The sequence below is a fragment of the Aethalodelphis obliquidens genome, unplaced genomic scaffold (assembly GCF_003676395.1).
Source record: "Aethalodelphis obliquidens isolate GAN/ISIS:26980383/991018 unplaced genomic scaffold, ASM367639v1 scaffold1, whole genome shotgun sequence".
Lineage (NCBI taxonomy): Eukaryota > Metazoa > Chordata > Mammalia > Artiodactyla > Delphinidae > Aethalodelphis > Aethalodelphis obliquidens.
Window position 1 is genome coordinate 82,029,994 of NW_020837945.1, and position 21,997 is coordinate 82,051,990.

The 21,997-nt window shown below is 37.5% G+C and overlaps 1 protein-coding gene across 2 annotated transcripts in view; it reads right to left on the reverse strand.

Annotated features, from left to right (window-relative positions):
- VPS8 (VPS8 subunit of CORVET complex) overlaps positions 1-21,997 on the reverse strand; it is a 298,981-nt gene that overhangs the window by 56,859 nt on the left and 220,125 nt on the right. For both annotated transcript variants that reach the window (XM_027109813.1, XM_027109805.1), the window contains one exon: positions 938-991. In XM_027109813.1, coding sequence (XP_026965614.1) covers positions 938-991 — 54 coding nt within the window. The remainder of the gene's footprint in view (positions 1-937; positions 992-21,997) is intronic.

The following is a 21,997-nucleotide window of genomic DNA, read 5'->3' on the forward strand; positions in this document are numbered from 1 at the left end:
TCTCGCCTGCCCTTGCTGTCTTGACAAGAGTGAAAGAGGGTTTCACATGCAGCACGTTATAAGGCTTTTCAGACAACATATTTCGTTTCTATTCTTTTTTTCCTTTGAAAAGGGGATTCTGAAGGCAGAGAAAAGGCATCCATTTTTGGCACACCGCTTTGAAGCTAGAACCTGCTGTTAGTCAACAGAGCCAGCAAGGTGTTATTTTTGTTCTACAATCCTTCCCCGACACAGATGCTGGCTGAAATCATAAAAAAGAGCAAGGAAAGCACACCTACAACCAGGGACAAGTCAACTATCAGAGAAATAAAAATGGTAAGAGAAAACATAGCAAAAATGTCAATCTGTTTGCTATATTTCAACTGCACTGTTGCAGTTGGATAAAGAAAAGGATTTTAGTGGTTCTTTTGACATCATCTGAGAATTACTTCAAAGACAAACAACCTATCTGTGCCACAGAGTTCACATTCAAGGGTTGAAATGGCCTAGATAAGAGTTCTATCACACAAGTATTTATTGAGGTCTTACTTAGCTGGTATGTGCTGAAATGTTAATACCTCAGACCAGTTTTCTTTAGGAACAGCTATCTGGAGGGAAAGTACATTGTTAAGAAAAACTATGTACCTTTCATCCTTAAAATATCTTTCATCTGCTACCACTCACTGATACCAGGATGCCCATCTGGTAGAGAGGGTGGGAATTCTAGAACAATGAAAGTCCCTAGTTGTCAAGAGACTGATGCTAGACCCAAACCCCCATTTGGCTTCTCTGGAAGAGCCAACAAGTCCTGGTGACACCTCTTTAAGGCATCCAATCAGAAAGAAACTTTGACGCATTAAAATGATTTAAAATCACTCATTTTGAGAACATGGTTCAACAGAGGAGAATAAATACACAGAAGGAGGAAGTCGGCTTTTTGCCGTTAAAACTCACTCACCTTCTTAACAGCAGGATCCCCTTTGGATGGATGACAGGATGGGGACATTTTTACCTAAAAAAAAAAAAAAAAAAAAAAGCAAACCTTTTGATATCTTCTTAGTTATAGTCTAGCTTTATTTGACCCATACTTAAAATAATTCAACTAGAACTCATGTAACTGAGATAAAACAGACATTTTCAGGGGAACAATGAATAGATTTTTTGTTAAGTTCCTTTGAAGTTTCTCTGGAGATCAAAAAGTCAGTAGTTAGCCAAGATAAATGTGATCAGGGTAAGAAAAGTAGAAAAGATGGTCCAAATTGGTTTTAGCCAAATGGTGAGGAACCTAATAGACACAGATCTCTGTGGACAATGGAAATCAACTGACGTGATATGTAGTAGCACGTCTTGCAGAGACCAACTCAGAGTATCCCTTCTGATCTAATGTCCCTTTTAAGCAAAACATGCACAAGTGTTTGATAATAATAGAAGGATTTAGAAAAAGTATCAGCCAAGCCATAATAAAAGGATGTTTAGTCCTAAGAAGAGAAGACTGATGATATAGTAAGATCTTCAAATATAGGAAAGGTTGAAAGAGACTGTCAGATAAAAGAGCAAGACCCAACTACATGCTGCCTGCAGGAAACATACTTTAAATATAAAGGCACAAATAGATTAAAAGCAAAAAGACTGGAAAAATATACCATGATAGTACTAGATTTCAGAGCAAAGACTATTGCCAGGGATATATTATTGCATAACGATAAAGGAATCAATTCATCAGGAGGACGTAACAATCCTAAATGTCTACACATCTAATAGCTTAAACCTAAGTGTCCATCAACAGAGGAATGGATAAACAAGATGTGATACATATATTACTCAGCCATAAAAAGGAACGAAATTGTGCCATTTGCAGAGACGTGGATGGACCTAGAGTCTGTCATACAGAGTGAAGTAAGTCAGAAAGAGAAAAACAAATACCATATGAGATCGCTCATATGTGGAATCTAGAAAATGGTACAGGTGAACTTATTTGCAAAGCAGAAATAGAGACACAGATGTAGAGAACAAACTTACGGATGCCAAGGGGGGAAGGAGGGAGTGGGATGAATTGGGAGATTGGGATTGACATATATACACTACTATGTATAAAACAGATAACGAATGAGAACCTACTGTATAGTACAGGGAACTCTACTCAATTATCTGTGGTGAACTAAATGGGAAGGAAATCCAAAAAAGAGGGGATATATGTATACATATAACTGATTCACTTTGATGTACAGAAGAAACTAACACAACATTGTAAAGCAACTATACTCCAATAAATAGTAATTTTAAAAAGTACATAAAATAAAAACTGATAGAAATGCAAGGAGAAATAGATTTTACAGTCAGAGATTTCCATATCTCTCTCAATAAATGAGAGAACAAATATGAAGATTAGGAAGGATATACTCAATTTAAAAAATGGGCAAAGGATCTGAATAGACATTTTTCCAAAGAAGATGTACAAAAGAATAACAGGTACATGAAAAGATGCTCAACATCACTTATCAGGGAAAGGCAAATCACAACTACAATGATGTATCACCTCATACCAGTTAGGATGGCTTTTATAAAAAAAAGACAAGAGATAACAAACTTTGGTGAGGATGTAGAGAAAGGGAAACCTTACACATTGTTGTGGGAATGTAGATGGGTACAGTATGGCGGTTCCTCAAAAAATGTAAAAACTTAACTACCATATTATCCAGCAATCCCACAGCTGGGTATATACCAGAAGGAATTGAAATCAGTATCTTGAAGAGATATCTGCCCACCAGTGTTCAGAGCAGCATTATTTACAATAGCCAAGATATGGAAATGACCTAAGCATCCATCAGAAGTTGAACAGATAAAGAAGATGTGGTAATATATACACAGACACACAGACACACACACACACAGAAATATTATTCAGCCATAAAAGAAGGAAATCTTGCCATATGCAACAACACGGATGGACCTTGAGGGCATCCTCAAGGATGCTAAGTGAGAGAAATCAGACAGAGAATGACAAATGCTGTATGATAGCACTCATATGTGGAATTTAGAAAAACTGAACTCATAAAAACAGAGTAGAATGGTGGTTACCAGGGGCTGCGAGGTGGGGGTAGTTGGGGGGATGCTGTTTAAGGGTATAACCTTTCAACTAGTAGAGAAATAAATTCTGAAGATGTAGGGCACAAGGTAGTGATCATAGTTAACAATATTGTATCATAAACTTCGAAGTTGCTAAGAGAATAGATCTTCACTGTTCTCTACCCAAAAAAAGAAATGATAATTATTGACATGATAAAGGTGTTAGCTAAGGCTATCGTGGTAATCATACTGCAATACATAAATGTATCAAACCAACACATGGAACACCTCAAACTACACAATATCATATATCAATTACATCTCAATTTAAAAACTAAAAAAGGAAGGATATAGAATAGGGACATTGACAGAACCCTCCACCCAACAAAGGCAGAATACATACATATTCTTTTCAAGTACAGGTATACCTCAGAGATATTACGAATTCAGTTCTAGACCACTGCATTAAAGTGAATACTGCAATAAAGCAAGTCACACAAACTTTCTGGTTTCCCGATGTATATAAAAGTTGTTTACAGGGCTTCCCTGGTGGCGCAGTGGTTGAGAGTCCGCCTACCGATGCAGGGGACGCGGGTTCATGCCCCGGTCCAGGAGGGATCCCACATGCCGCGGAGCGGCTGGGCCCATGGGCCGTGGCCGCTGGGCCTGCGCGTCTGGAGCCTGTGCTCCGCGGCGGGAGAGGCCACAGCGGTGAGAGGCCCGTGTACCGCAAAAAAAAAAAAAATGTTGTTTACACTATACTGTAGTCTATTAAAGAGCACTGTGTCTAAAGAAACAATGTACATACCTTAATTAAAAAATACATTATTGCTATAAAGTACTAACCATCATGTAAGCCTTCAGAAAGTCCTAATTTTTTTTTTTTTTTTTCGGTATGCAGGCCTCTCACCATTGTGGCCTTTCCTGTTGCGGAGCACAGGCTCCGGACGCGCAGGCTCAGCGGTCATGGCTCACGGGCCCAGCCGCTCTGCGGCATGTGGGATCTTCCCGGACCGGGGCACGAACTCGTGTCCCCTGCATCGGCAGGCGGACTCTCAACCACTGCGCCACCAGGGAAGCCCCTAGTCATAATGTTTTGGCTGGTGGAGGGTCTTGCCTCCATGGTGATGGCCGCTGACTGATCAGGTGGTGGCTGCTGAAGGCTGGGGTGGCCATGGCAGTTTCTTAAAATTAGGCAACGATGAAGTTTGCCACATCGACTGACTCTTCCTTTCACGAGCGATTTCTCTGTAACACGCAATGCTGTTTGACAGCATTTACAGTAAAGCTTCTTTCAAAATTGGAGTCAATCCCCTCAAACCTTGCTGCTGCTTTATATGTTTATGTAATATAAATCCTTTGTTGTCATTTCAACAATCTTCACAGCATTTCATCAGGAGTAGATTCCACCTCAAGAAACCACTTTCTTTGTTCATTCATAAGAAGCAACTCCTCATCTGTTCAAGTTTTATCATGAGATTGCAGGAACTCAGTCACATCTTCAGGCTTCACTTCTACTTCTCTTGCTATTTCCACCACGTCGGCAGTTACTTCCTCCACTGAAGTCTTCAACCCCTCCAAGTTATCCCTGAGGGCTGGAATCAACTTCTTCCCAACTCCAGTTAATGTTGATATTTTAACCTCTTCCCATAAATCACCAATGTTCTTAATGGCATCTAGAATGGTGCATCCTTTCCAGAATGTTTTCAATTGACTTTTCTTAGATCCATCAGTGGAATCACTACCTTTGGCGGCAATAGCCTTATGAAATGTATTTCTTGCATAATGAGACTTAAAAGTCAAAATTACTCCTTGATCCATGGGCTGCAGAATGGATATTGTATTAGCAGGTATGAAAACAACATTCATCTTGTTGTACAGCTCCATCAGAGTCCTTAGGTGACCAGGTGCATTGTCAGTGAGCAGTAATATTTTTCAAAGGAAACTTTTTCTGAGCAGTATGTCTCAACAATGGGCTTAAAATATTCAGTGAACCATGTTGTAAGCAGATGTGCTGCCATCCAGGATTTGTTTCATTTACAGAACACAGGCAGAGCAGATTTAGCATCATTCTTAAGGGCCCCAGGATTTTTGGAATGGTAAATGAGCATTGGCTTCATCTTAAAGTCACCAGCTGCATTAGACCCTAACAAGAGAGTCAGCCTGTCCTTTGAAGCTAGGCACTGACTCCTCCTTTCTAGCTATGAAAGTCCTAGAAGGCAAGTCATCTTCTTCTAATATTAAGGCTGTTTTTGTCTATGTTGAAAAATTATCTCAGCTAGATCTTCTGAATAACTTGCTGCTGCTTCTACACCAGCACTTTCTGCTTCACCTTACACTCTTACATTATGGCTTCTTTCCTTATACTTCATGAACCAGCCTCTGCTAAGTTCAAACTTTTCTACTTCAGGTTCCTCACCTCTCTCAGCCTTCACAGAATTGAAGACAACTAGGACCTTGCTCTGGATTAAGCTTTGGCTTAAGGGAATTTTATGGCTGATTTGATCTTCTATCCAGACCACTAAAACTTTCTCCACGTGAACCATAAGGCTATTTTGCTTTCTTATCATTTGTATGTTCACTGAAGTAGCGCTTTTAATTTCCTTTAAGAACTTTTACTTTTCATTCACAACCTGGATAACCGTTTGGCACAAGAGGCCTAGCTTCTGACCTATCTTGGCTTTTGACAAGACTTTCTCACTAAGCTTAATCATTTCTAGCTTCTGATTTAAAGTGAGAGATGTGTGACTCCTCCTTTCACTTGAACACTTAGAGGCCACTGTAAGGTTATCAACTGGCCTAACTTCAAAATTATTGTTGCTCAGGGTATAAGGAGGCCCAAGGAGAGGGAAAGAGACAGGGGAACAGCTGGTAGGTGGAACAGTCAGAACACACACATTTATAGATTAAGTTTGCCATCTTACGTGAGTGCAGTTTGTGGCACCCCAAACAATTACAATAGTAACATCAAAGATCACTGATCACAGATCACCATGTAAATAATAATAAAAAGTTTGAAATACTGCGAGAATAACCAAAATGTGGCACAGAGATGCAAAATAAGCAAAAGCTGTTGGAAAAATGGTGCCAAAAGACTCGCTTGATGCAAGGTTGCCACAAACCTTCAATTTGTAAAAAAAAAAAAAAGCAATATCTGAAAAGTGCAATAAAGAAAAGCACAATTAAATGAGGTATGTCTGGACCATTTACCAACATATATTATATTCTGGCAATAACAATTTTCAATTAATTTTGAAGAATTCAAGTCACACAAAGAATGTTCTCTGACTATAATAGAAATAAATTAGATATCAATAACAGAAAGATTTCTGGAAAAATTCTCAAATATTTAGGAACTACACACTTCGAAATAACACTTGGATCAAAGAAGAAATCAAAAGGAAATTGATCCTTTTTAAAAACACCCATAGGGCTTCCCTGGTGGCGCAGTGGTTGGGAGTCTGCCTGCCGATGCAGGGGACACGGGTTCATGCCCCGTTCCAGGAAGATCCCACATGCAGCTGAGCGGCTGGGCCCGTGAGCCATGGCTGCTGAGCCTGCGCCTCCGGAGCCTGTGCTCCACAGCGGGAGAGGCTGTTGCAACAGTGAGAGGTCCGCGGACCGCAAAAAAAAAAAAAAAAAAAAAAAAAAGAAAAAAAAAGAAAAAGGAGAAGTAACAACTGACACTGCAGAAATACAAGAAATACAAAGGATCATGAAAGATTACTACAAGCAACTACATGCCAATAAAATGGACAACCTGGAAGATATGGACAAATGCTTAGGAAAGCACAACCTTCTGAGACTGAACCAGGAAGAAATAGAAAATATGAACAGACCAATCACAAGCATTGAAATTGAAACTGTGATTAAAAATCTTCCAACAAACAAAAGCTCAGGACCAGATGGTTTCACAGGCGAATTCTATCAAACATTTAGAGAAGAGCTAACACCTATCCTTCTCAAACTCTTCCAAAATATAGCAGAGGGAGGAACACTCCCAAACTCATTCTATGAGGCCACCATCACCCTGATACCAAAACCAAAGATGTCACAAAGAAAGAAAACTACAGGCCAATATCACTGATGAACACAGATGCAAAACCCCTCAACAAATACTAGCAAACAGAATCCAACAGCACATTAAAAGGATCATACACCATGATCAAGTGGGGTTTATTCCAGGAATGCAAGGATTCTTCATTATACGCAAATCAATGTGATACACCATATTAACAAATTGAATAAATTATACCATATGATCATCTCAAGAGATGCAGAAAAAGCTTTTGACAAAATTCAACACCCATTTATAATAAAAACCCTCCAGTAAGTAGGCATAGAGGGAACTTACCTCAACATAATAAAGGCCATATATGACAAACCCACAGCCAACATCGGCCTCAATGGTGAAAAACTGAAAGCATTTCTACGAAGATCAGGAACAAGACTTGGCTGCCCACTCTCACCATTATTATTCAACATTGTTTTGGAAGTTTTAGCCACAGCAATCAGAGAGAAACAGAAATAAAAGGAATCCAAATCAGAAAAGAAGTAAAGCTGTCACTGTCTGCAGATGACATGATAATATACATAGAGAATCCTAAAGATGCCACCAGAAAACTACTAGAGCTAATCAATGAATTTGGTAAAGTAGAAAAATTAATGCATAGAAATCTCTTGCATTCCTGTACACTAATGATGAAAAATCTGAATGTGAAATTAAGGAAACATTCCCATTTACCACCACAACAAAAAGAATAAAATACCTAGGAATGAACCTACCTAAGGAGACAAAACACCTGTATGCAGAAAACTATGACACTGATGAGAAAAATTAAAGATGATACAAATAGATGGAGAGATATACCATGTTCTTGGATTGGAAGAATCAACATTGTAAAAATGACTCTATTATCCAAAGCAATCTACAGATTCAATGCAATCCCTATCAAATTATCACTGGCATTTTTCACAGAACTAGAACAAAAAATTTCACAATTTGTACGAAAACACAAAGGACCCCGAATAGCCAAAGCGATCTTGAGAAAGAAAAACAAGCTGGAGCAATCAGGTTCCCTGACTTCAGACTATACTACGAAGCTACAGTAATCAAGACAGTATGGTACTGGCACAAAAACAGAAAGATAGATCAATGGAACAGGATAGAAAGCCCAGAGATTAACCCACGCACATATGGTCACCTTATCTTTGATAAAGGAGGCAAGAATATACAATGGAGAAAAGACAGCCTCTTCAATAAGTGGTACTGGGAAAACTGGACAGGTACATGTAAAAATATGAAATTGGAACACTCCCTAACACCATACACAAAAATAAACTCAAAATGGATTAAAGACCTAAATATAAGGCCAGACACTATCAAACTCTTAGAGGAAAACACAGGCAGAACACTCTATGACATAAATCACAGCAGGATCCTTTTGGACCCACCTCCTAGAGACATGGAAATAAAAACAAAAATAAACATGTGGGACCTAATGAAACTTAAAAGCTTTTGCACAGCAAAGAAAAGCATAAATAAGACAAAAAGGCAACCCTCAGAATGGGAAAAAATATTTTCAAATGAAGCAACTGACAAAGGATGAATCTCCAAAATTTACAGGCAGCTCATGCACCTCTATATCAAGAAAACAAACATCCCAATCCATAAATGGGCTGAAGACCTAAACAGAGATTTCTCCAAAGAAGATATACAGATTGCCAACAAACACATGAAAGAATGCTCAAAATCATTAATCATTAGAGAAATGCAAATCAAAACTACAATGAGATATCATCTCACACCAGTCCGAATGGCCATCATCAAAAAAGGCACAGACAATAAATGCTGGAGAGGGTGTGGAGAAAAGGCAACCCTCTTGCACTGTTGGTGAAAATGTAAATTGATACAGCCACTATGAACAGTATGGAGGTTCCTCAAAAAACTACAGACAGAACTACCATACAACCCAGCAATCCCACTACTGGGCATATACCCTGAGAAAACCATAATTCAAAAAGAGTCTTGTACCACAATGTTCATTGCAGCTCTATTTACAATAGCCAGGACGTGGAAGCAACCTAAGTGTCCATCGAGAGATGAATGGATAAAGAAGATGTGGCACATATATACAATGGAATATTACTCAGCCATAAAAAGAAACGAAATTGAGTTATTTGTAGTGAGGTGGATGGACCTAGAGTCTGTCCTACAGAGTGAAGTAAGTCAGAAAGAGAAAAAAAAATACCGTATGCTAACACATATATATGGAATCTAAGGAAAAAAAATGGTCATGAGAACCTGGGGGCAGGAAGGGAATAAAGATGTGACCTACTAGAGAATGGACTTGAGGACAAAGGGAGGGGAAGGGTAAGCTGGGATGAAGTGAGAGAGTGGCATGGTCATATATATACTACCAAATGTAAAACAGATAGCTAGTGGGAAGCAGCCTCATAGCACAGGGAGATCAGGTTAGTGCTTTGTGACCACCTAGAGGGGTGGGATAGGGAGGGTGGGAGGGAGATGCAAGAGGGAGGGGATATGGGGATATATGTATATGTATAGCTGATTCACTTTGTTATAAAGCAGAAACTAACACACCACTGTAAAGCAATTATACTCCAATAAAGAAGTTAAATAATAATAATTTAATAAAAGAGACATGCACCCCAGTGTTCATTGCAGCACTATTTACAATAGCCAGGACATGGAACCAACTTAAATGTCCACTGACAGATGAATGGATTACAAAGATGTGGCACATATATACAATGGAATATTACTCAGCCATAAAAAGAAACAAAATTAAGTTATTTGTAGTGAGGTGGATGGACCTAGAGTCTGTCATGCGGAGTGTGGTAAGTCAGAAAGAGAAAAATAAATACCATATGCTAACACATATATATGGAATCGAAGAAAAAAAATAGTTTCTGAAGAACCTAGGGGCAAGACAGGAATAAAGACGCAGACGTAGAGAATGGACTTGAGGACATGGGGAGGGGGGAAGGGTAAGCTGGGATGGAGTGAGAGAATGGCATTGACATATATACACTGCCAAATGTAAAACAGATAGCTAGTAGGAAGCAGCCACATGGCACAGGGAGATCAGCTTGGTGCTTTGTGACCACCTAGAGGGGTGGGATAGCGAGGGTGGGAGGGAGATGCAAGAGGGAGGGGATATGGGGATATATGTATATGTATAGCTGATTCACTTTGTTTTACAGCAGAAACTAACACACCATTGTAAAGCAATTATACTCCAATAAAGATCTTTAAAAAAAAGAAAGAAAAAAAGTCAATAGTAGCCTATTAAGAATAATTTTATGCCAATAAATTAGATAAATGAAAAGCATACTTCCTTAAAAACTACTTATAAAAATGGACCCAAGATCAAAAAGAAAATATGAAAAGCCCTGTATTTATTAAAGAAATTGAATTTTTTATCAAACTTTCCCACAAAGAAAACTCCAAGTTCACATGGTTTCAGCAGTGAATTCTAGCAAATATTAAGTACACAGAGACTAAGATATGAAATCAGAATATCTACTTATTAACTTATAAGGAAAAATAATTATTACATGTAGTTCAATAGATACTAGATACTATCTATCTACAATGATGTAGAAGAGATATGAGTACTGGGAGAGCAACTGGCCTCAAGTTCTCAAGGCTGTTCCAATTCTAACAGTTTAATTCTAACAGCCTACAGTATATAATGATAAAGACATTTCCTATCACTGTGGCATCAATCTATTCAAACAGGACCATGTTGCAGTCTTTTATGCCTTTCCCCTCTGACTTTCAGAATAACTTTAGAAAACATACCTCAGCTCTGGGATCAAAACTGCTGGCTGTACAGACTGTCCTTTAAGATTTAGCAGGTCTGCAAAAATTAGACTTGAAAGTCTTTCCTTTAACATACAATGACATTAATACTCTGGAATTTACTCCAGATGTATGATGTAGTTTGCTGAATGTGATCCAATTTTAACTCCTGGTATGCTCTTTTTGAAAAGGGAGAAAATAGATTTCAAAGCAAAGTAGATATTTAAGCTTAAAAAAAATGAACTCATAAAAAGATCTACAGACTTTTTAAAACAAGCCAAAAACTAGACGTGGTGCTGGACAATTTATCTGAGAAAGCTGTTCTCTGGAGATTAAGTCAGAGAGTGTTTGAAGTGGCAACAGAAATGGTTCAGCATCACTTACGAATGGTCTTATTTTTTGTTTAAAAGGATTCCTTCTGGAAATGCCTCAGGCAATGCAGCTTAAAAGACACTTTAAATCCAGGTGTGCAGAACACTAGATCTGGGGATATAGATGATATATTAAGCCAAGGCCTTAATAATGCTAAACTTTTGTGATCTTTGTTAATAAAATGATTCCTAACTTAGAGAAGCAATCTGATCTGAAGTTTGATAGCAATAGGAATATCTTCCTTATCATCTTGCTTTTTTAAAAACAAGCCTTGATTTTTCTGATTACCAAAGGAATACTGTTCATGAATGAAGAAGAGATATGGGAACATATGTATATGTTTAACTGATTCACTTTGTTATAAAGCAGAAACCAACACACCATTGTAAAGCAATTATACTCCAATAAAGATGTTGAAAAAAAAAGAAATACAAAAGAGCAAAATAAAGCAAATAAAAATGACAATCCAACCACACAGCAATAACTACTACTAACATTTGGAATCACACAGCTTTGTGATCTTTTCATGTAACATATTGAGTTTATTTCACCATATCAATGTTCTCTGACAACATGCTTTTTCATGGCTATAAAGCAGTCCATTCATTGCATACATACAACATAACTAATTTAACCAAGTATTAGGAAAGTATTGGGATATTTAGGTTGTTTTCAATTTTTTAAATTATTTAAAAAATGTTGTCATAAACATCCTTGTGTAACACTCGGTATACACTCTTCATGTGTTACTTTCATTGCACAGATTCTTCTAAGTCCCACTTCTAAGAGTGTAGACATTTATAAATATATATTGCCAGTTCTCCTCCTGACAAGTAAAATATATCCACAAATCCTTTTATTATAATTCTAAAATCCAAAAAGCTCTGAAATCAAAAGTACTTTTTAAAAACTTTTGGCACCAAAAGTTATCTGACATCAAAACCTGACCTGAAGTGAGGCTATTTATAGTCTTTATTTATCCCACGTAAGCATTTGATTATGGGATGCTGCCCTAGACCCCACTGGGAATGTTATGTAACATACGATATAAGCACCGTATTACCATTCTTTAGTATTTAAAGATGCCATTTATTGTCACTTGGCTTCTCCTCCCCACCCTCTTTTTATGAGAAATCAGTCATCATTCTTATTATTGTCTTTTCTTTGGCTGCTTTTTAAGATTTCCTCTTTATCTTTGGTTTTGGCAGTTTGACCAAGATGTGTCTGAATGTGGTTTTCTTTGTACTTATGCCACTAGCAGTTTGCTGAGTTTTTGGACATACGGGTTAATGTTTTTCACCAAATGTGGGAAATTTTCAGTCCCCCCCTCCACTTCTCTCTCTCTCCTCACCAGTGATACATACGTTAGGACTTCTTGATATCATTTCACAGGTTACTGAGAGCTCTCTTCACTTATTTTCAACCCTTTTAGTCTCTGTGCTTCTATCAGGATTATTTCTATTGAACTCTCTCCAAATTTACAGATAACATTTGTCTCAGTGTTAAAAATGCTGTTGATATCTAATGAAATTTTCATCTTATTTTTTTAACTCTAGAATTTACATTTGGCTTTATTTTATTTTAGTTTCCATTTATCTGCTGAGATTTCCCTATGTATCCAATCATTCTGCTGATCTTTTTCCTCTAAATCCTTTAACTTATTTATAATTTCTATTTTAAAGTCCTTGACTCCCAATTCCAATATCTAGGTCATCCATAGATCTGCTTCTATTGATGTTTTTCTCTTGATTTTAGGTTATATTTTCCTTCCTCCTACTGATCTTATAATAGTTTGGCCTTTGGCTTTGTTAGAAAGGATTTATTTTACTTTTGCCCTTGGTCTTAGGGTGGCGCTTAGTCATAAGGCATGGTCCTTTTGCAGTTTCAATACAAAACCTGAGATGTTTATCAATCCCTCAAATTTGGCAGGGCTTGCACTCAAATTCAGCACTATGCACTTGCTGATATCTCTGCTCAGTGCTTTAGTCCTCCTGATGCTACTTTCTGCATGGTTTCTTGAAGCACTGTTTGTGTATGTGCAACTTAGAAACCTGTAAAAAGAATTTAGGGCTCCCTCCTCCCTGGCTCCCTTCCTTCTGAGATGGCCTCTCAATTTACAACTGCTTTGGTAGTCTTGAACTCTGTTTCTTCATCCAATAAGAATACTACTATAAGCTCTTTTCCCCCAGTTCTCCAAGACAAACTGAAATGTGTGATAAAGGGAAAAAAACCTCATTAAATGTAGAACTCCTCTAGTTTGCTTCCCTTATTTCAAGGTTTGTGTTCTCTAAGGTTTCTGCCTGCTTCTGGTTGCTCTCTAAACAATACTTTGTCTATATAATTGTTACTGGCAGAAGGGTTGTCCAATACAGGCTGCCCTGCCCTTATTGGAATTGGAACTCTGTATTAAGTTTCTTCAAATACTTTTTCTGTCCTATCCCTTCCCTTACTTCTTGCAGAACTCCAATTACATGTATATCTTGCTAGTTGAAGCTGTTCTGTAGTTCATAGTCATTCATTTCTTTTCAGTGTGTGTTTGATTTGGGATAGTTTCTATTGCTATACAGTCAAGTTCACTAATCCTTTCTTCTGCAATGTCCTTATGCTGTTAATCCCATCTACTGTGTTCTTCATCTCATACACTGTAGGTTTAATCTCTAGATGTTTGGTTGGCTCTTATGTTCAATCCTTCCTCTAGCTTCTTGAACATATGCAATATAATTATAATAACTGTTTTAATGTTCTTATCTACTAATCCTATCATATGTGCCATTTCTGGGTCTGTTTCAATGGATTGGTTTTTTTAATTCATAAGTTAATTTTAATATATCCTTTCTTATAACTTGTGAGTAGAAGACACAAAAACAGAAACTGAAAAAAATTAAATGAATGGCATTGTGTGCTAGTGTGAAAAATCTGGGATTTAGTCAAAGTGATTTTTTTTTAATGGCTGCTTAAAAAAATTTATTTATTTAAATATCTTTATTGGAGTATAATTGCTTTACAATGGTGTGTTAGTTTCTGCTTTATTACAAAGTGAATCAGCTATACGTATACATATACCCCCATATCTCTTCCCTCCTGCGTCTCCCTCCCTCGCACCATACCTATCCCACCCCTCTAGGTGGTCAAAAAGCACCGAGCTGATCTCCCTGTGCTATGCGGCTGCTTCCCACTAGCTATCTACTTTACATTTGGTAGTGTGTATATGTCCATGCCACTCTCTCACTTTGTCCCAGCTTACCCTTCCCCCTCCCCGTGTCCTCAAGTCCATTCTCTAGTAGGTCTGTGCAGACCTACATACTGTTTTCACCATGCCTCAATGAGACACTAAAAAAGATTTATGTTTTCATCCTGGTGGAAAGAAGGAAGGGATAGAGGGAGAGAGGGGAGAGTTAATTACTTTCTCAAGCTCATGTAGTAAGGCAGAGATCAGTTCTAGAGACCAAGCCCTGTGACATCCTATGTTCTTTCTTCATGAGAATACTCATTACTTAATTAATAAGATTTATCTAATGCTCTTATTAGTTTATACTGTCATTCTCTGCCATTAACTTCAGCTAATATTCCAATCTATAGCACAGTTGTATGTACATAGTAGATACATTCCCTAGTAGGAGTTTCTTTCTTTTGGTTGTAGAGCACAAAGGGAAGGCGGGGGATTTTTTTTTTTAAGACTATTTTTTTAAGAGCAGTTTTAGGTTCATAGCAAAATTGAGAGGAAGGTACAGAGATACTTCACATGTGGCATGCTTCACAGATGTACAGCTTCCCCTATTATCAACATCTCCCACCAGAGTGGAGCATTTGTTATAACTGATGACAAATTACACTGACACATCATTATCACCCAAAGTCCATAGTTTACATTAGGGTTCACCCTTGGCCTTGCACATTCTATGGATTTGGACAAAGGCATAATGACTTATATCCATCATTATATCAATAGTATCATACAGAATATCTTCACCACACTAAAAAATCCTCCGTTCTGTTTCTTCATCCTTCCTCCCGACCACCCCTGGCAACCAATGATCTTTTTACTATCTCCATAACTTGCCTGTTCCAAAATGTCATGTAATCGATTTTTTTCTCCTTTTTATGACCTGTATGTTCCTGCTTTCTTGCATGCCTTGTAGTATTTGATCAAATGCCAGGCACTGTGAATTCTACTTTGTTCGGTTAGATGTTCCTGTAATCCTTAACATAATCTTGAACTTTGTTCTGGGATGTTGTTAAAATACATAGAAATAATTTGATCTCTTTAAATTTTGCTGTTAAGTTTTGTTGCGTGGGATCAAAACAGCAGCTAGTCTAGGGTTAACTCTTCCCGCAATATTGAGGTCAAACCCTTACTTAGTACTCTCAGTGCTGCCCTGTGAATTATGACATTTTCCAGCTTGCAGTATTCCTGGCTATATATGAATTTGGGGCACTGCTACCTCTAATACTTTTGGGTGCTCCTTTTTCTGGCCTTGAGTCATTTACTCACAAACATGAGTGGGTCAGTATTCAACTCAAGGTTGCCTTCTGCAGATCTCTGAAGCCCTCTCTCTGTGTGGCTCTCTCCTGTGAACTCTAGCCCTTGTTTTCCCTGGACTTCCTGCTCTGTCCAAAATCAGAGATACTGATGAGCTCTGTCTTGGTTCTCCCTCCCTGTGCAGCGGCTTGGAAACTTTCCTCCAGCAGTACTTTAGTACATCATTTGTTTATTGTCTCTCAAGGGTTATTCTCCTTCACGGCTTGAGGTCCAATGTCTTGAGAACCATTCTTTTATATATTTTGTCCATTTATCCCCCAAAAGACTCTTAGTGAAATGGAAGACCCTGTAGGTATACCTTTCTTTTTTTTTCTTTAAATTTATTTTTTATACAGCACGTTCTTATTAGTTATCTATTTTATACATATTAGTGTATATATGTCAATCCCAATCTCCCAATTCATCCCACCATGACCCACACCCAATTTCCCCCATTGGTGTCCATACATTTGTTTTCTACATCTGTGTCTCTATTTCTACCTTGCAAACCGGTTCATCTGTACCATTTCCCTAGATTCCACATATATACGTTAATATACGGTATTTGTTCTTCTCCTTCTGACTTACTTCACTCTATGTGACAGTCTCTAGGTCCATCCACGTCTCTACAAATGACCCAACTTTGTTCCTTTTTATGGCTAATATTCCATTGTATATATGGACCACATCTTCTTTATCCATTCATCTGTCGATGGGCATGTAGGTTGCTTCTATGACCTGGATATTGTAAATAGTGCTGCAATGAACATTGGGGTGCATGTGTCTTTTTGAATTATGGTTTTCTCTGGGTATATGCCCAGTAGTGGGATTGCTGGCTCATATGGTAATTCTGTTCTTAGTTTTTTAAGGAACCATACTGTTCTCCACACGGGCTGTATCAATTTACATTCCCGCCAACAGTGCAAGAGGGTTCCCTTTTCTCCACACCCTCTCCAAATAAATAAACAAATAAAGCATTTGTTTTAATTTATTTTATTTATTTTTGGCTGCGTTGGGTCTTCGTTGCTGTGTGCAGGCTTTCTCTACTTGTGGCGAGCGGGGGCTACTCTTCACTGCGGCACGTGGGCTTCTTGTTGAGGTGGCTTCTCTTGTTGCGGAGCATGGGCTCTAGGTGCGTGGGCTCAGGAGTTGCGACGCTTGGGCTTAGTTGCTCCGCAGTATGTGGATCTTCCCAGACCAGGGATCGAACCCGTGTCCCCTGCATTGGCAGGCGTATTCTTAACCACTGCGCCACCAGGGAAGTCCTCCAGCATTTGTTGTTTGTAGATTCTTTGATGATGCCCATTCTAACCAGTGTGAGGTGATACCTCATTGTACTTTTGATTTGTCTAATAATTAGTGATGTTGAGCAGCTTTTCATATGCCTCTTGGCCATCTGTATGTCTTCTTTGGAGAAATGTCTATTTAGGTCTTCTGCCCATTTTTGGACTGGGGTTTGTTTTTTTTTAATATTGAGCTGCATGAGCTGTTTATATATTTTGGAGATTAATCCTTTGCCCATTGATTCGTTTGCAAATATTTTCTCCCATTCTGAGGGTTGTCTTTTAGTCTTGTCTATAGCTTCCTTTGCTGTGCAAAAGCTTTTAAGTTTCATTAGGTCCCATTTGTTTATTTTTGTTTTTATTTCCATTTCTCTAGAAGGTGGGTCAAAAAAGATCTTGCTGTGATTTATGTCAGAGTGTCCTTCCTATGTTTTCTTCTAAGAGTTTTATAGTGTCTGGTCTTACATTTAGGTCTTTAATCCATTTTGAGTTTATTTTTGTATATGGTGTTAGGGAGTGCTCTAATTTCATTCTTTTACATGTAGCTGTCCAGTCTTCCCAGCACCACTTGTTGAAGAGACTGTTTTTTCTCCATTGTATATCCTTGCCTCCTTTGTGATTGATTAGTTGACCATATAGGCTCAGTAATTGTGGCTCATGGGGCTAGTTGCTCCGCAGCATGTGGGATCTTCCCAGACCAGGGCTGGAACCCGTGTCCCCTGCATTGGCAGGCAGATTCTTAACCACTGTGCCACCAGGGAAGTCCCTGCATTAGTATTTTTAATGTATGCCAGTTTAATATGTATTTTTAAAACTTTGCCAGTTTAATAAGTTTTTTTAAAATGGCATTAAAATGCTATTTTAACTGGTATTTCTTTGATCACTGGTGAAGTTCAATATTTTTTCACATTTTATTGGACAACAAAACTTTTTTATGCCCTTCGCCCATACTTCCAGCAAAGCTTTAGTTCTACGCAGAGACTGGAAACACTTTCTCGGTACTATTGTCTTCCTTCGGTCCCTTGGACACAAGCGTTTTCTGGATCAAAGGGAAGTGACCAAATTTATAGAATCTTAAGAATCTGATTGTTACGCTGGTCTGGCAAAGAGGTGAAGACTTGGACAGTAATAGAGGTGTGGCTGTCTATCCATTTTCCACAGTCACAATCAATTGATGGTATGAATTCCCTTGTTTTAAATCCTTTTTATTCTTACTTTAAGAATATAAACTAAACTCTTCACCAGAGTCTTACATTCTAATAAGGATCTGGCCCTGCCTATCTCTTAAACCTTATTCCTTGCTATGTTCCTCTTTAGTCACTATGTTCCAGACTGATCTTTTTTCAGTTCCTTGAACAAGTCATTTCCCTCCTCAGTTCCTCTGTGCTTGCTGTTCTCTTTTGCTTGGAATGTTCTTCCCAGGTCTGGTAGCGTCTTATTTTCATCTCTGCAGATAGATATCCCCTGACCACCCAATAAAAAGTAGGTTTCCCTTCTGTTATTCTTCCTGTAACATTCTATTCTTTCCCCTCATAGCACTCACATACCTATCACAATTTGAAATTATATGTTTGATAGTTTGTTTACTTAATTACTGTCTAGCTGGTAAGCTACATGATGTTAGGAACTATTTTTTTGTTGTTGTTCACCAGTGTATACTTGGTACCAAGACTAGTGTTTGGTCCAAAGTAGGCATATATTATATATTGGCTGAAGTAATGAATCACTTAATACTAGGGTATAATAACAAGATTATTGGAAAATGGGTAATAATCTCCTCAAACAGATTCATTTATATTAGGATTATTTATCACCTCTCTGCACTTCCGAGGCATATTAATCTTCATTTAATTTGTAAGTTTAATTTAGAAGATACTCTTTTGAGAAATGCTGCTATCACCAAAAATGGAAATCTCATTTTTTAGCATTTAATTTGAATCTAACATATTTATAACAGGGAGCTAATACTCTTTAAAAATGGACAAATGAAAACAGGGCATTAATACCAGTGTTTCTATTTCATTAAATGGCATGTAAAACAAATCTCCAATTTATAGTGGGAATCCAAAATCAATAAGCAATGCTTAATGGTTAATAGAAAATTATGACCAGTGAGCATAAATGTCATTTACTGAATAATTTCTTCAAAGCTGTAATACTTCCATCTGACTTTATTTGTAAATTTATCCCAAAAGACAAAACATTTTCTTAGACAATTCTAAAGACCAAGAAATAAAACCAACTCCAAGTACCAGGGAAAATATCAGGTTATTTCTTTTAATTCTCTCCTTTTGTGATTATTGAAGGATGAGTAGGCAGCTATATGTTTACTTCCAATCCCCTTCTTCTTCAGATGTTTACCTCTTACTGAAAAAACAAAAAACTCTGATACTGGACTAATATACCTGGCTTTTTACTGATAAGTGATGATATATCCAATTCTGAAAAGATATCAAGCAATACATAATAAGGCTTTCTAATAAGTCTCCAAATGCTCTTGGTTTTTGAAGTTTTAAAAGGAATAACGACTGGAATGTTTCTGGCACATAATGTGTTATGTGTTAGCTTATTACTATCTCTCAAGCACTCTAAACTCTGTTAATAATATACTAATGTTAAAACTAAAATCTAGTAAATCTTCAATTATACTTCTTGGAATTTATATCAAGTTGCTGTTGACCAAGAATTATTATTTTTTAAATGAATAGCAAGTTAATTTTTTCTAATGCTAATCAGTGCCAATTAAGATAGTTATTTGCTACTATAAATTTAATAAAAGAATAATCTAAGATAAAATTACTCCTATTCTATTCTATTCTATTGGAATAACATTTGTTGAGAAAATATAATAGCATGATGAGAACTTCAGTTGCAATTAGTTTCTCAAATGTATTTTATCTGTGAGTAATATATACCAAAAGCAAAATAGAAAATCAGACTTTCAAGGTCTACTCTTTGGACCTATATTTCAGATTGAGCTACTGTAAACCTGAGGTGGAGGGGGAATGGAGATAAGGAAAGAAAAGAAATTTGAGTTATTTCTTTTCATTTGCTTTCAAAGAATAAAATGCTTATTCCAAAGGAAAGCAGGCTTTCTGGGGGAATAACTCCAATCATGTCTGTGCAGACCAGTTGGGAGGCAATTGATGTGTCACATTTTTGTTTTTCACCAGTTGTGAAAAACAGAAATGAGATTAAGAGAGGCAAGAAGAAAGACTTTACCCACCAAACTACAGTTTTGAGGGTAACTGTTGCATCCTGTTGAGTCAGAGTCAGTAATTGAAGAAGTAAAAGTCAATCATCTCAAGTCCTGGAAAAGGATGAAATAAAAAGCTATTTGACAGAAGGATCACATTACAAGGGCAGTGAAAAGCTTCAAATGTATTCAGTATCTACTGAGGGTAGGAAGCAACAGGTGGAAGCTGACCAGCAACCTCAGCTTCATTTTGAAGTCACTGGGACACATACCTCTGCTTCTCTCCATGCACTGGTTAGGAACTTAATAACCAAGGGTGATAGATTTTCAAAGGAAATTAAAAGAGCAAAGTAGAACTTTCATGAAATTAAGTTTGATAAAAACCATCATATATAGAATTAGTATTTTCATTTTAAATTCTCTTACAATTAAAAATGTGAATGGCTCATACAATGGTAAGAAATCTTAAGTTAGCACAGCCGACATAGTATAGATATATTTTAAAAATCAGCTTTGTCAGGTTTCAATAAAGCCAGAATGCTAAAAATGGAACAGATTGGAGGCAGGAAAACTGAGGGTGATGGTGGTTCTAAAAACTTGAATTCAAATACTGGCCCTCCCTCTCTTAGCTACATACAGTTCCTTCAGCTAAACTTGTTGTGAAGATTAGCATAAACACATCTAAAGCATGTATTTGATAAATTTCATTTTCTCTTTCCTTGCATTACCAACCCACTAGATCTTTTTACAATATCTTAGCTAGAAAAACAAAGGAGACAGACAGCTAGAGGAAAATTTAAGAAATCCAAGATAGTTCTCATTCTATTTTGCTTCATTAATTAGGAAGCATCAAACAGAGATTTTCAAGAGGATCTGATCAGTAATCTCACTTGGGTTTTCCTAAAGAATGAAAAGGTTGAGTCGCCTCTCCTGCCCTGCAGAATGGGATAGCTTCAGAAATAAAGTTGTCTTTGACATATAGATCCAATTTCAAAATAATTTCCCTCTTCTCGATGCTCTGAGAGCAGGCAGGCAGGAAGTCAATGAAACAGATTACTGTCTTTCTTGTGTGAGGTGTGGGGACGTGGGAACACGGCAACTAATGTAGTATAAATGTCTTCAAAATTCAACACCCTTTCATGGAAAAAATCCTGAACAAAATATGGAATAAAAGGAAACTTCCTAAACATGATATAAAGATTACACACAAAAAGCCTACAGTTAACATTATACTTAATAATGAAAAACTGAATACTTTCTCCCTACGATCAGTAACAAGACAAGGATGTCTATTCTTACCATTCCTATTCAACGCTGTACTGGAGGCCAATGCAACAAGGTGAGAAAAAGAAATAAAAGGTATAAAATTGGAAGGGAAGAAATAAAACAGTCATTATTTGCATTTGATATGATTGTCTATGTATAAAATACCAAAGAATCTACAAAAAAGTACTGGTACTAATAAGTAAGCTTAGTAAGGTGCACTGGTCACTAGATAAAAGATCAACATGCAAAAATAAATTGTATTTTTATATTCTAGGAATGAACAATTAGAAACTGAAATATAAAACAGGGACTTCCCTCATGGTCTAATGGTTAAGAATCTGCCTTCCAATACAGGGGACGTGGGTTCGATCCCTGGTCAGGGAACTAAGATTCCACATGCTGTGGGGCAACTAAGCTCGTGCACCGCAACTACTGAGCCCACGTGCTCTAGAGCCCATGCACCACAACTAGAGAGTCTGAGCACCACA